Raw genomic sequence first — 15,576 nt, 5'->3', positions numbered from 1 at the left:
GGCGGGAGGAGAGAGAGGAAGAGAGGGCATCGTCAGAGAGAAACTCAACCTTAGCAAGATTTGCGTCCTCACTGAGCTCAGCAGGCTTGTTTTGAACGCAAGGGGCGCTAGGGGCATATAGAGGATTTTCTTTTCGGGTGTGTGTGTGGGGTTAATTATCATATGTATATGTCAGTTTCAGGAAGGGGGTTGTACTTGGATAGCCCGTAGCAACCTTTAAAAAAAGAGGGGAAAGAGAGAGGAGTGGAAAAGGATCAGAGGAATTAAAAGTGCAGAAGTAACCCCGTCGGATCACACAAGCTCAGCCGGAGCCTGACTTTCGACGCGGCCGGGTGTGCAAGTTGCTTGTCTCTCTCTCCCCATTCATTGGCAAGGGACTGGCCGAGTTGCAAGCTCCGCTCCTGCCGCCAGCCGGGATTGGTTGGATTCCCGATCACGCTGCGCCAAACTTTCCCAACTTTTAAAAAACTTTCGCTTCCCTCCGTGTTGTGCTCTTTTTGCATGGTCTTCGCAGCCGACGAGGGAGCTGCTACTCGCGCGCTTTCTGCTGCCTGAGAAGAGGAGGAGGAAAACTTCCCCGCGGACCCCGAAGGGCCCTGGCCGAGGCAGCCACAAGGACAAAAGTCTGCAGCCGCCTGCAAAACCCCTTCCTCCTGCTCGCTCTTCCGACGTGAGCAGGCAGCGAGCAGCCCCAGCCTCGGCGCCCGGATTCCCCTGCTGCTCCCGGCCCAGCGCGAACCCCGAGCGGCGAGAAGGAGACGCAGCTGGGAAAAGCGATTCCCCTGCTTGCCATGCAGAACTACAAGTACGACAAGGCGATGGCTCCCGAGAGCAAGAACGGCGGCAGCCCAGCCTTGAATAACAACCCCAGCAAAAGCCCCAGCAAGAAAGCTTTGCTCATTTGCCTCGACCTCTTCTGCCTCTTCATGGGTGAGATTTAAAACTTGAGCGACTCTCTCTCCCCCCTTCTCCCCCATCTTAATTCACTTTCTTCGGATTTTATAAGAAGCCGTTCCAGAGGGTTGCACAACTATTTCCCCCCTCCTTCCAGCAGTCTCTCTGCTAAAACTAACCAGTCTCCTATTCTTCTTTCCACTCTTCGTCTTTACTCTTTTGGTTGCTCACTTTTGCTCTCTCCTTTCTTGCTTTTTAAAGAAACCAAAACACCACAAAACTTTGTGCCTGGGACATAACAAATCTTCTGGAGCCGCTCTCTGCTTTGCAAGAAGACAGTTCTTCGGAATAGATTCCTCTCCTCTCCCCATCTTGCATCCTGCAAGCTTTTCTTTTTCCTTTCCCCTGACCTTTTCTGCTTTCATGATGGGTTATGATGCCAAAGGATAAAAATGTGGGAGGAAAAAGCAAGCAGAAACAAAGCAAAGCGCTCCACTGTGTTGCAAAAGAGCTCTTAAGTAGCAATATATACCGTACTGTGTGTACAAAATGCACTAGCTAGGGCAGCCGGGCGTTGTTGATGCCAAGAAGCTTTTTTGGTTTTTTTTAAGGGCTTCATTTTACTCTAGGAAAGCACCCAGCGAAACCACAGAAACGTATGGAAACCCAGAGCAGCCCTGGTGCCCGTCCAAATAAAATGGATGTCCCAGCAAATGAGCTGAGCCTCATATGTAAACAAAGCATCTCCCATCCCAGCTGGCCCCCGAGGAGCAGCCAGGGAAACAAGGCATGCTTTTCACTTGGCTGCTCCTGGTTAAAGAATAGGCTTCAAAGGTGCCCTCCAAAGGATTTTCTGTAGTGGGAAAGGGAGCGAGGGAGTGTTTTGTGTGCCTTTCAAAAGAAAAAGGAGAAAGGAACTGCAATGATCTCAAGAAAAGATCCAGTTAGCAGCAGTTGTCCTGAAGCTGATTTTGCTCTTAAACCACTTTGTGGCTGAAAGGTCCCCAGTTTTCCCAGGGAAGGGGTAAAAATGTGGCTTGCAGAAAAGAGAGGAGAGGTGAAGTTTGGTTGTGCTGTTTGGTACACACACACAGAGGAACACACATCTGTGACCTGTCAGTGTTAAGAGTGGAAAGCATGTGCTGCAGTACTTGATCTGCTTTGAATTCTACCTTGTGGAGTTCCAGGGAAGTGTGTCTTGGTTAAAACGGGGGCACTCCTTAAAACGAGGATTCCTGTAGTTGTCTGAAAGGGTATAGGAAACAAAGAAAGAACAAACTTTTCCTCTCTGTTAGGGCTCTTGTTTCTTTAACCCAACAGGAAAGCCAGCAGCGCTAGCTCTCCATGCCTGGAAAGGCTTCACCTTTGACATTTCTGTCTACCATTCAGCTGTTAATGGCACAGAAACCCTGCCTGAGGAAATGTTAAAAGGTGACAATCCTAGCATGTAGCTATGGTGTCTTAGCTAGCTTATGGTGGCTTTCATGCCACCATTCTTGATCGGAGGCATAGAGTATTCCAAAAAGGTGGGAAGTGTGCAGAAGCTTGGGCTGAGACACTCAGGTGGATCAACCAACCTGGTGCCCTTCAGATGTTTGGGACAGCATTTTAACAGGCTGGTGCTGATGGGAATTGTAGTGCAAAGGGCGTGTTAAAGGATGTCTGGATATCCTATCTGTTCCTGACAAATATCTGTCTGCTTTAGGAACAGGGCAGAAAGATGCTCTCTATCTGAAAAGATTGTTCCTTTCTTCAGACTGTTAGTGCTCCAAAGAACTTTACAAAACAAACAGTGCTGTTGTCATATGGTGCCCGTTTTCTCTTGATAGTGAAGATACAGTGCTGAATTGCCCCTTTAAATAGATCACAATTGGGAAAAGTAAAAATGCATGTCTCAAACTTCTTACTCTAAGTAAGCTTGGAGACACTGAAAGGATTACTCCCTTTTGAAGTTCTCTGAGTGTCCTGGCTCCAGTGATTTATTATGCTTGAGGGGTTGTGGTGTTTAGAGAAAGAACAAAATAAGGATGTCTGTTCACCTGACTGAATCCAGATCAGGGCCATTTCACATTCAAGACGAAGGTTTTCTAATGAGTGACTTTACGTGTTTTCAAAGTCTTCCTCCTGCTTCAAATGTTTAAGTACCCTTAAAAATGCAACATGAGAAGCAACATAGCCATTGGCATTAAGAGACTGTGGAAGGGAATTCCAGCTGGTACAGAATGGAATGAGACACTGTAGTTTACACTAGTAGCACCTGGCTTTGTTGGGATCTGTAAGAATGCTGACTGCTGTCCAATCTGCACAATTTGATGTGTCTATAATAACAGTGCGTGTTAAGAGCAATTAAATCCCAAGAGCTGAATAGCTCTGCTATAGAAGAACTTCAGTGTAAGTGGAATATTGGCGTGTTCCCCGTCACTTGAGATGCTACGTAGGTGTAAGGCTTTGTTTTGGGAAAAGAGAATCTTCTCTCACTGCTCTCTTATGTATCGTTTGATGAACATTTAGTGAACCAGCATCTTTAAAAGATCTTTATGTCTGCTGCTCATTTCTCTTAAGTAGAAATCCATTGTGTTTGGTGAACCAATCAATAACCACTCTGTATCACTTAAGAAATTCTAAGAGTTTTTGACTGTAGAAATCTTCTTGATGGGTTCACGGTCTTACTATTTCAGTTCACGTTAGTTGGTGTTTTGTCATTAACTCTAAAAGACGCAATATGAAGAGGGATTGTGCTCAATGAACATTTTTTAACACACAAAATTTTTCTCCTCTGTCATTATAATGACCTGTTTATAGGGCAAAGTGAAAAAAGGAAAAGGGATATATCTGTAAACAGAGCCTAGGGGGCACTGTGGTGTAGTGGATGGCGTGTAATTCACCAAGGCAATTCATGATGGTACTGTTGAGTCAAGGACTTGAGTTCCAATCCTTAGCATTAGTTATTGGGAGAGTAACCTTTGTGTGCTATACCAGCTATGCATTGTAAACAACAATGCTTATTAATTTTTGAAGCATTAAAAATGAGGAAGCAGTATTGTGGTAACAGCAGAGGGGGTGAATCACAGTTATAGGAAAAAGTGCGTAAGAAACAGTGAGCTGAGTTTGATAGCTGGATTACATCACTTATAGTCCAGGGACAACTCTGAAAGATATAACGGCTCTTGGGCCACTCTACTCTGTGAAATATGGACATAGATGGTGCATCTTTGTACAGATATGTTACAATGAGATGACTATGGAGTGGCACCTTAGTGGCTAATTAGTTTATGGGATACAAGCATTTATAGATAATACTTACTTGGATGTCTGAAGTTCACTGAGAAAATGCTAGGTAGGTAAAACTCACAAGGATCAATTTAACCAGGTGAGAGCTAACAACAATAACACATCTCTTGACTACTAGAGCTCTCCATGTATCTACTCTTGAATATATTTAGTGCTTCAGTAATCATATGTATTGCCATGAAAGCTTATGCCATAATCAATTTCTTAAAAAGAGTTGGGATCTTCTGGAAAACAAGAAAAAGATAAAAACAAGATACCACAAGACTATGGTTTTTGAAGGCAGCTACCCCTCTGGAAAGACATTAAGCTTATGACAAATTTCACAAAGTGACATTTTATGCACACTTGCTTGGAAGTAATGAATTCTGGGAGCTTTACTTATGACTGAACCCAAATAGGATCAGGCTGTGAGTTTTAACACTGTGAAAATTGTGTCTTCTCCTGTGCTTCCAATGAGGCACTTGCCTCAGTTGTTAAGCCAATGCACCATATCTTGTCATTCTTCCCCTGTTGTAACATTGTATGAACATCTAGCAGGGTCCAGTATTGGAAGAAAGCTACAGGACTGCAAACAACTTTTTCTATGAATGGTTTACATGCTGAAGAATCTTTCAGTTACACTAATGTTACAAAATGAATGGATTTCCAAGAAAGAAAAGAAGAGCACAACAGCATGTGACTTTAATTATCCAGATACCACAGCCTTTTAACACTGATTGTTTCTGCTTAGAGCACATTTTTCTTCATACTGTCAGTTTGGTTTAATTTTTGCAGTTTATCGTTCATCTGTTCTCTATTATCAGGCACAAATATATTAGGCAGAGAGAGAGAATAATAGCTTTTTGCTTTATAATCCCACATGAATATGGACCTGCGGAAAAAGTTTCATCCTCTAGTGTCTGGAGGAAATGAACTATTTGATATGTACAGCATAAAAGTGATTAGTAGAAACATAGGATCCTTTATCCTAAGAACATAAGAGGAGTCCTACAAAAGCAGACCAATGGCATATCTATTCCAGAATTCTGTTCCCACAGTGGCCAACCAGATGCCGGTGGGAAACCCTTGAGGAACTTGTATTTGGTATCATATGGCCTCTTATACTGGAATTAAAAGCCTTATCATGCATGAAATTGTCTAATTTGCTTTTAGATCTTTCCAAATTGGTGGCCATCGCTACATGCTGTGGTAGTGAATTCCTTAGTTCAATTAAGGTGCTACGCGAAAAAGTACCCCTTTATCTCCCTGCCCCATATTTTCTCCAAGATAAAAGCCCCAAAAGTTGTAGCCTTCAGCCCCCTTGGTTACCCCTTTCTGCATCTTTTCCAGCTCCTTTTTTGAGGTGTGAAGAGAGCATGCAAGGGAACAGATTGCATGACTTAACTCTATTTATCCCTGCCTAGGGATAGCATTGTCAGCTTTCCAGGAGTGCACAAATCATAGCATTGTAGAGTCGGAAGGGACCACGAGGGTCTTCTGTTCCAACCTCCTGCAATGCAGCAATCCTTTGCCCAATATATGGGGCTTGAACCCACAACCTTGAGATGAAGAATCTATTGCTCTACCGTGGTGTTTCCCAAACTTGGGTCTCCAGCTGTTGTTGGACTACATCACCCCTAGCTAGCAAGACCCATGGTCAGGCATGATGGGAACTGTAGTCCAAAAACAGCTAGAGACCCAAGTTTGGGAAACACTGCTGTGCCAAATGAGTTATCCCAGCTGCCATCAATATGGTGTGGGGAACCAGGTGTGAGAACCTGCTAGCAGATATTCACAGCTCTGTAGCCAGTGCCTTGTGGTCCCTGCCCCCACTTCAATTGTTCACTGTGCTATAACAGTGGCTGTAGGCCTGGACATATCAAACAACATCTTCAGAGTGCTAGTGATACATGTGCACATATGAGAAGAACAAGGGAATTTACCACCTGCCCTACATTTAACTATGCCATTAGCACCTAACACAGGCAACTGCATATCTTCCGAGAGATGCACGTGCTGTTCTTGCATTGGGAGCCTGCCAGCACTCTTTCACACATTGACAATCCCAGGATGTGCAGAATGTATGCCACTTTGCTTTTAGGAATATTTCTAAGAGCATTTAGCCAAGCATGTAGAAGCTCTCTTCAGACCTCTACACTCAGCGCAGGAAGATGGATGGACTAGGTGCCCCTAGCGCACCTGGAGACATTGGGGGTTAGGCCAGTGTGCACATTCCCATTCCTCTCCCTAGTTTGAGCTCTCCATTCCTTTTGAACACTTGAATAAGACTCAGCTCATTCAGCCATCCAGATATGTGTAGCAAGTGCACTACAATTACATAGTGTACTATCAGTGATGGGAATGAATGAGCTTCTTAAATACCTGCTGTGTGGCAAAATTATTCTGTGCTTCAGACATTAATCCCATGGACACTTACTTGGAGTAAGTCCCCTTGAAGGTTTTTGGATTTATTTCTAGATAAACATGGGTAGGATTGTGCTATCAGCTGCATGTCAAGAACAAAGGTTCTTGGGCGCTTTTCAGATGATGTCTTGTTAGAAGTGCATTTCCTCCTCAGTGCAGGTTACATATTGGAGATATTCCTGCAGGATTGCAAAAGCACTTGATTCTGATCTAATCCTAACCTGACACTTTGCTTTTCACATGGCTGTTTGAAGCAACAAGTGCTTTTTAGTTAAGGAAAACCAGAGCTTGTTGGAGAAGATCTAGTGTTATGTTAAATAACTTTTGTTCAGAGTTAATGGATTATTGAAAGTTCCACCTGAGTCATAACACTGAGTGGCAAGTTGCTATTCCTCAGCCTCCAATATCTAAAACAGGAACAATAACGTTGTGAGTGAAAATTAAGTAAAGATGGTAAAAGACTGCATATTCAAATTAGTTCTCTTTTATTACTTAGCTAGAACATATTTAGCTTTCAGTATGATAGAACCCAGGTATAGAGATGCTAGGCTGGTTGAATATAAGGAATTCACGGTGAAATCTTCTACACATGTACAGTACTTAGAATCCTACAGATATTATACCTGGGAGTAAATCCTGAGCAAACATGTATGACTTGCACAATTATACTGATAAATTTGGAATGATGGGTCAGGTTTGTATACAGCTTCTTCTCCTTGCCATCTTAGCAATAATTCATTTTCTGTGTCTCACGAAAGCACCTGAATGTTCCATTTTATTATTCACAGATGCAGAAGAAAAAAAGAAAAATAATAATTATAAAAATAAATCCTGTGTTGGACTATTGTTTTGCATAGACTACCTGGAGCCAACTAATAGCAGGAAAAACTGAGTCTTAAATTTCTTATGATTGAATGTCAGAAATAAATGGCTACAACTGGTACTTACAAACTAGTGTGAATTATTTTTTCTTCTCATGTTCTACTCCTAATCATTAAGAAAACTGTTTATCTGAATGGTGGAAAAGTTGGATTTTGATTAAGAATAATTAAAGTCATCAATAAATTTCCAGGCAAGGAATTTATTTACTTTCTATTGATGAATTGGTTGAATAACTTTTGTTTCTGAAGCCCTTGTTTCCTACCAAGATTATTCTTCAAATAGACCTCATCATAGAAATGTTTGCCCATTTAGTTTAGGACTGTTTACAACCTTGTGAGAAGTTACGTCAGAGATGGTTGATTAGATTAAACTTTATTTTTTCCATGGTTTTGCTTTTATTTATATCTTGAATAACTTGAGGTATTAATGGTGGCATTAGATATTCTCCAGGCTTTTTACAACTCTTTGTAATATAAGCATCTTGATTGATTTTGTCTGAGGCTTGCTGAAACACTTTCAATGTTTGCTCTGGCAACTTTGTATATCCATGTCACAGTTGCCATCCAGATTCAGCTACTGAGCTTTATTTTATTATACCAGCCAATTACTCAACAAGAGCAACTGGGGGGATAATGAGCTGATAATGTGCTTGCTATCTCTTCTGCTTGTGTGAGCTCTGCTGGACTTAGTGGTTTGTAAGAATAACTTCCAAAGTAAATGTAATCCTAAAGTGTTGGTGCCTGGAACAGAGGACAAATGCTATATGGGGGGTGTTGAGAAATAACGGGTCTCCTTTAAGAATTTTGGGTTCCTGAATTGATTTAATAGCCAAAAGAGAAAGAATAGACAGGACACGGGTCTGCAACCTGAAGTATATAAGATCTCATGAAATCAATAATTCACTAATCTAGCTTGCTTTCTATTACATAAGAAATCCATTGCTCATAGTTGGTACTGGAACATATGAAATATTAGTTCTGCTTAGCCCATTTCTATGTTTCATCATTAACTGCATCTCACCCTAAGGCATAAGAAATGTTCTTCTATAAAGGCAACCATTTGGTTACTCCAAGGCTGGGGAGCCTATGGCCCTCCAGAAATTGGACTCTAATTCCCATCAGCCTCAGCTAGCAGGGCCCCTTCTCTATGCTCCATGGAATAGAATGGACTCCCCACTTGCTACTGAGGTTGCTATAGCATTTTTGGATTAGTGTTGCCTGCAGCTGTACTTCCCTACTGCCAGTTATTCAAGCTGTGATCAACCTGGAGAAGCACTGGCAGCCGCAGTCTAAGATTATGACAGATTTGGTATGTTTGATTCAGCATTGATTGCTGGTTCCATTTACATCAGCAAATGCTTGTTCTGGATCATAATAAAATGAGCCTTTTAATATAGATATTGGTTATTCCTGAGAAGTAAGGCTTGTGAAGGATGGGAAACAGTCTCAAAACAGTAAGGAGGAGTTTTGCAGCCCCTGGAAATGTTTCCCAGTTTCCCTTTTTCCCTGCCATTGCCATTTTTCCAGTGCCTTTTCACCCTTCTGTGTACCAGATACAGTGGAACCACAGGATATAAATAGCCCATGCTCCCAATATTCACTCAAGACATAAGGGAAAGGACTTACCCTCTAGGTAAGCCTGGGAAACCAATTCTGAAATGCTGGCGAGCATTGCCAATCCTAGCAAACAATACTAATTTCCCAGTTGGATCAATGGTTTGAATTGTTTTAAGGCAGGTTCCTATTGGCATTGTGTTTCCAAGGTGACAGGATATTTGCATACCTGATTTGAAACCACACCTTATAATAAGTTCTGATAACATCCCTGTGGGCAATCCATTATTAACATTTCCATTTTTACAGGTTGGAAGAAGGTGTTAAAAGACAGGTGTGTTTGAGTGCTCATGAAACAGACTTTGTATCTCTGTCAACCAGCTTAATTCTTTACACATATTGCATTGCCAGCTTTGAACCCTGAATGGTGTGCCAATATGGTTGCCACTAGGAGAAAATAAAGTCCTTCTTGTTTTAGTAGCTCTGATGCAGTAAGACCTTATATGGGAATGATGACAACTCCCCAATCATCCAGATTTCCCTTTTTTGCTGGAAGGAGAATGGACCACTGAAACACTGGGGGAAATGCTTTAACACCCAGGGTAATTTATGTTTGCATATTTGAAGGCGATATCATTAAATAATCTTATGTACTTACATGAACTTTTGAGGAAGGGTCCTGCAATTTCACTGTTGTTGAAACTGATCTGGTGAAATGGGATCAGCACCTGAAGGCCTACATTGCAGAGGCACCGCATTGTGCCGTATTTCAAACATGCTTTCATTTCATTCTGCTTTTTAATCCCTTGCATATCTTGCAACTTTCCACATACCAGAGTTTATACATTCCCACAATGTGTAGGCTCTTTTGCTGGTGGGAAACTAAGCCCCTTAATCAGGCTTCTGTGCATGAGGCTTTTGTTTTGACAGCTGTCAAAAGAAATTCAGAAGCTATAGCTTTCACTTGATTGGTGGCTGATTCAACTAGTTACAAGTCTAAGGACTCTAATCGGCAGGAGAAGCATGTGGAATTGCCAGAAGTTGTGATTGCTTTGAAAAAGTAGGCAAGTGATAAAACAGAGAGTTAAACCACCTTTAGATGGATTTGGCTGACAGTTTTTATGCTCATGGTTAAGGAAGGGGGAAAAACCCTCTAGTGACAACTTGTAATTAAAAAGAAAATCAAACTGGAGTAGATCAAATGAATCAGTCACTTTCTCAGTCTTGAGCCCCATAAAACTCTACTTCTTATGTTATCCAATAAGCTTTTTTTAAAGATACTTGATTGACTGGGTATTAGGCCTGTCAGTGGAAGCTAACCCCAAAAGCCAAACTCAATCTCCATTTTGAGATATATTTTTTCAGAGCTAGAGCTGATGGAAATTGTAGTCCAAAATGAATGGACTGCACCAGGTGGGCAAGTTGACTCCTTTAGATCATACCTTGGGCTGGAGTGTAACTATTAGGAATGTATATCACTATTATTATCTGATTGTGAACCTGCCTTAGGCATCTTGTCTGATCTTTTGTCAATAAGTTTTATGGACCATTGATATATGACTCAGCCTGAAAATTCTTACTTTACTTGTTCTTGATTTTGCTGGGGAAGTTAATTGATTCAACTTGCAAAATAATGAGCTGTTTGTGTATATTGTATATGATTTCATCACAGAGTGTTTGCTTAGCAAGAGAACTTCCTCAATAAATTATCTTGGGACAATTCGAATTAGCTCTCCTCTGCATTATCAGTGCCTACAGGCAATATGCTGCTGACAAGGTTTAGCAACATCTGACAAGTGAATCAGTGCATGATTGTGTTATCATTGCGTTAAAAGTTGATTGTGTTAAAAGGAGTGTTAGTGAAGTAATAGAGTGCTTCTATTGGTTAAACGTCAGAAACCTGTGGCTGACATTAGTGGATGATGCAAACCTCTCCCTTTCTTTTCTTTTCTTTTCTTTTCTTTTCTTTTCATTACATTCATTCCAGACTCCAAAGATCAGATGAGTCTTTTATGTACCTTTTGGCAGAGTTTTAAGAAGCAGCATGGCGCAGCCTGCAAGGAATAACAATTTTGATGAGACTGGAAAGAGGCGACCGTTTGGATATCATTGCAGAGTGGGCAGTAGAAGCAGGAAGGAAAGGAGTAGGGTAACTCACACTTTACAATGTTGTATGGAAGGTCCTATATTTTGAAGACTTTGTCAGCTGTAGTCCTGATGAATCCCGGGAAACTAAATGGGTGGTGGAACGTTGAGGAGGGCACAGATAGGCAGGGAAATGACAGACCCTGGACAGGTGAGTTCAGGGACTTCACAAACGAAGTCTATTCTCACCCTGGTGCATTTGACCTGATGCTTGTTGTTTTTAATGATCTAGCCTGCCATGCTAAGTTAGCAGGTGCCTAAAAGGGATAGGTAGGCTAAAATGGTGAGTAGAAGTGGGCAATCGTTTTGATTCTGAGGGACACTTGCAGCAGTGGGCAGTCAGTTGGAAACTACATGCCAGTGGGCACTGCCTAGCAGTACCCCTTCACCACCACATCCTCTCTCTCTCTCTCTCTCTCTCTCTAACACACGCCTTTGTATGCCTCATACAGAAGAAGAAGAAGAAGAGTTTGGATTTGATATCCCGCCTTTCACTCCCTTTAAGGAGTCTCAAAGCGGCTAACATTCTCCTTTCCCTTCCTCCCCCACAACAAACACTCTGTGAGGTGAGTGGGGCTGAGAGACTTCAGAGAAGTGTGACTGGCCCAAGGTCACCCAGCAGCTGCATGTGGAGGAGCGGGGACGCGAAGCCGGTTCCCCAGATTACGAGACTACCGCTCTTAACCACTACACCACACTGGCCCCCTCCCAGATACACACCCTTCCTGCCTCTGTCACACACTTAAGAGACACGTAACCCCACTCTCTCATACACAAACACAACTCACCCCCCACATATGTGCACTGTAACCCATCCCCAGCTGCATTGGAATTGCTAGAAAGGGCCCTGCAGGTGAAAGAAAATAATTGTCACAGCAATCTTGTGTCACTGATGCAGCTAATATAACCATCGCTGCATTGCTTAGCATCTAGTTCACACCTGGGCAACTTGTGGTCCTTGCCCTAATTACTGGACAAAACAACAGACCTAGTGCTAGACAAAACAGTGTGTCCTATCCCCTCCCATGCCTCTCTCTTTAGAGAAAAGGGAGTGTAGTTCCAGCCTTTAGTAACATTTTTTAAAAGTTTCAAGCACATTTATGCTTATCTACGTTCTCTTGTATTACAGTCTGACACCAGGAATGGAAGGGTGCAAAGTGTTATGACGTCCCTATATTGCAGGGAGTACCAGAATAAATTTTTTAAACCACCCCAAAAAACAACAACTGAGCTTATTGGTACATCTTTAACCTTCCTCTGATAGCATGGAGAATGGGCTCAGTTGTTTTGTCTGCCTTCAAGGATCTCTGCATGCTCTGCTGTGGAACAGGGTGGCCCTGGGTTGGGTGAGGAGGGCAGAAAGTAGAAGACAGGCAAGGTCACAGAGTCTGAAAAACTTGTCTAGAGGAAGATCCTGTATTAGTGGTGGTTCAGGGAGATTCCTTTCCAAGTTTCCCACTAAAATAAATAAATAATACAGACACCTGTCAGTTGGAACTTCAAGTGAAAACAGTGGTGCTTCAGAAGCTAATTTTGTGTTATTCTAACCAAGTCGGGGGACAGCGGGAAAGGCACGCTGCGCCTCCCCGCTGTCCCCCGAGCTTGTGGGGCTGGCGGTGGGGCTCTCCAGGCTTCAGCGAAAGCCTGCATTCGCCCCATAGGACGCACACACTTTCCCCCTTCATTTTTGGAGGGGAAAAAGTGCGTCCTATAGGGCGAAAAATACAGTAACTCTTTGCCTTGTACTATACTAGTATTTTGACAGAGTGCTGCACACACACCCTTTAGCTACCCACTGCACTTGACAACAAGTGAGTGGCAAAACTGTATCGCATGTTTAAATCCCAAAATGCTGTTCTTCTAAACTGGTCCTTAGTGCAATCATGTTGAAAACCTTTTTTTTTTTTAAAGAAAACCGTTGAGTTGCCCTGATTCTGATTCTGCCTGTGCTATAATAGTGTCCAAAGCATGCAAATTAATTCTGTTTCCAGACCTAAGGGAGGCAGATTCCCCCTCCTTTTAATGAATTTGGTTAAGCATTTAATTCAAAAAGGGCCGAAAAACGGACAGAACGTGAAGTATGTGTGTGCTCCAGCTCTTTGAAATTTGTTTCAGTCCTGGGGAGGGGAGGCATTCCCCAACCCCCCAGCCGCAAAAGTTGTTAGCAGAGGTCAGTCCCTGCTGCCCGTAATTTGCACAGAAGCCCGAGTTCGCTGTCTTTCCCACTGTTGCTTTTCAGTGCAGGCATTGTATAAGCCTGGTATCCATGGCAACCGGCCAAGAACTTCAAGCTAAGATCTCCTTAGCAAAAGAGAGTCTGTCGCCATGGTTTTGAGGAAAGCATTGACAAAAGAATACCATAATCCCAGAAGGTTTTGGTAAACTGGTCATTTGAATGCAGTTAACAGTATTTCTTGCTCAGGCAGCCCTCATAGATCCTCAGAGGATAAATGCTTCGTTCCCAGAAAGTCTCCCCCCCTCATAAAAGGGGGGGGGGGAGAAAGCATTTTAATTGATTACAGATAATTGATGCGACTCACTAAATCATTTGGGAGTAGTCTCACATCGATCATAAGTGGACTTTGTTCCATGGAAAAATAAATCTGTGGATCCAAGCCAAGTATTTGCCAGTTTTACTTGAGGTCCACTGAGCCCTGTGTGGAAATCCTTCTCCCGCATAATCTCACACTCCCAATTATTGGAAGGACATATGAAGACTCTAGCAGAAGATGGCAGGTAGTGGTTAGTTGGTTAGTTAGTTAGTGGCAATTAAGCATCTAGAAAAGTTCTAACCCTGCCATGCCTTACATCCCTCCAGTTCACTACTTCAGTCATTTCTGCCCATTCATAGCTCACTTCTGGTATTGGGGCCAGGAATGGTGGAAACCTGGCTGGAGCAATCAGCTATCAGGAGGTAAGGCATGAGAGGCGAAAGGTTAATGGCCCCTTTTGCCAGCTCTATCCCCTGCTTTCCATTTGAATAGGGTGGACACATGAATGATGGTCATGTCCAATTTGGCCCACTGAAGATTTTGGTTAATACGCTGCTAAACTCAGGAAATACACCAAGACTGCAACCACACTCATTTTTTGCCCTGGTTCAAAGAAAGAGGGAAATTGCTTTTCCCTTTCCTTACGTTCTGATTAGCACTAATTTGATCAATGCATGCACATTGAGCAGTAGGGAAAAGAAGACAGACTCGTCACAACTTGGGAAGCTGCTTATCAAAAAACAAGTAAGAGAGAAGGAGAATGGGAAGTTCGGAGGTGGCATAGAGTCTGCTACCTCAAGTACTTCCTATTTTAACAAGACAGACAAACCACAAGCCACAAGTCACCAAAGGGTAACTGAGGCACAAACTACTCTGGCAACTTGGTGAGCTGAATCTTTTTAGTGCCTGAACTTTCTTCTTTGTTGTGGGTTTGTTTTCTGTTCCTCTTTTACTGAAGTCTATGATGGTCTGAGAAGAATGGTAAGGTAGGACAGAGGTTTAGCTTGGTCCTGCTGGTGGACCTCGTTCTTTGAATCTTGCTCATGGTTCTATGTAGAATCCATCTGCCCTTAGTAAGATTGGATGGTGACACTGGTTTGTTCCCTTATTTTGCCTTTTGACATGGATTTCCTGACAGAATGATTTGGGTGTATCCTAATAACTGACACTTCTGTTCCTGGCACACTTTGTACCACCTGCTGTTTGATTAAGATAGACCAACTAATGCATTGCTTGTAGTTCATTAAAGTGGGCATAAGCAACATGGTGTCCCCCATATGTTTTGGATGACAGCCCCCATAATTCCTGACCATAGGCTATGCTGGCTGGGGCTGATGGGAGTTATTGTCCAACAAAGTCTGAAGGGCATAATATTGACTACCCCTATAGGCACTATTGCTGGTGGTGGGAGTCTAAAGTGATAACTAATCTGAAAGACATGGAAGCCCTAGTTTCACTCTAGGATCCCTAAAGACTATCTTGTTAGCATTGATCTTATTGAAGGTTTCGCTCTACCATCTATGAGACAACACTTTTCAGATTTTGGAAAAGCCAGTGCTCCATTAAATAAATCTTGTGAAGTTTACAAGTCCAACTTTGTCTCATTACGATGTTTATGCTTCTTCAGTCAAGTAGAGGAAGGGCCCCCAGAGACCAGGTAAATATTCACATTAATGACTGTCTCATGAAAAGCAAGAACCAAGGACTGAGGGCCAAATTAGGCATCAATAAGATAAAATGCTGTTTTCCTCCTGCACTTACAATTGTCACAATAATGGACAAAAACTTGTGCACCATCTGTGAAGAATGCACATTGCTATATGTCTATTTTGTCACAGGCACACATTACTGTGTAAAACCTTGTGCGCAGTTCTTCCTTCCTACACAGAGCTGGTACCTATTGAGGACAAAAGTCT

General features: G+C 42.6%; 1 protein-coding gene across 1 annotated transcript in view; it reads left to right on the top strand.

Annotated features, from left to right (window-relative positions):
• The first annotated feature begins 245 nt into the window (after window positions 1–245).
• PLPP3 (phospholipid phosphatase 3) overlaps window positions 246–15,576 on the top strand; it is a 62,953-nt gene continuing 47,622 nt past the window's right edge. The window contains exon 1 of the mRNA XM_083510025.1: window positions 246–930. Within this exon, the coding sequence (XP_083366151.1) occupies window positions 792–930 (139 nt within the window). The 5' untranslated portion in view covers window positions 246–791. The remainder of the gene's footprint in view (window positions 931–15,576) is intronic.

This window comes from Podarcis liolepis (assembly GCF_965112155.1).
Source record: "Podarcis liolepis genome assembly, chromosome: 6".
Taxonomy (NCBI): Eukaryota; Metazoa; Chordata; class Lepidosauria; order Squamata; family Lacertidae; genus Podarcis; species Podarcis liolepis.
Note: the sequence above shows the minus strand (reverse complement) of the source record. Positions and strands in the feature narration are given on the sequence as shown.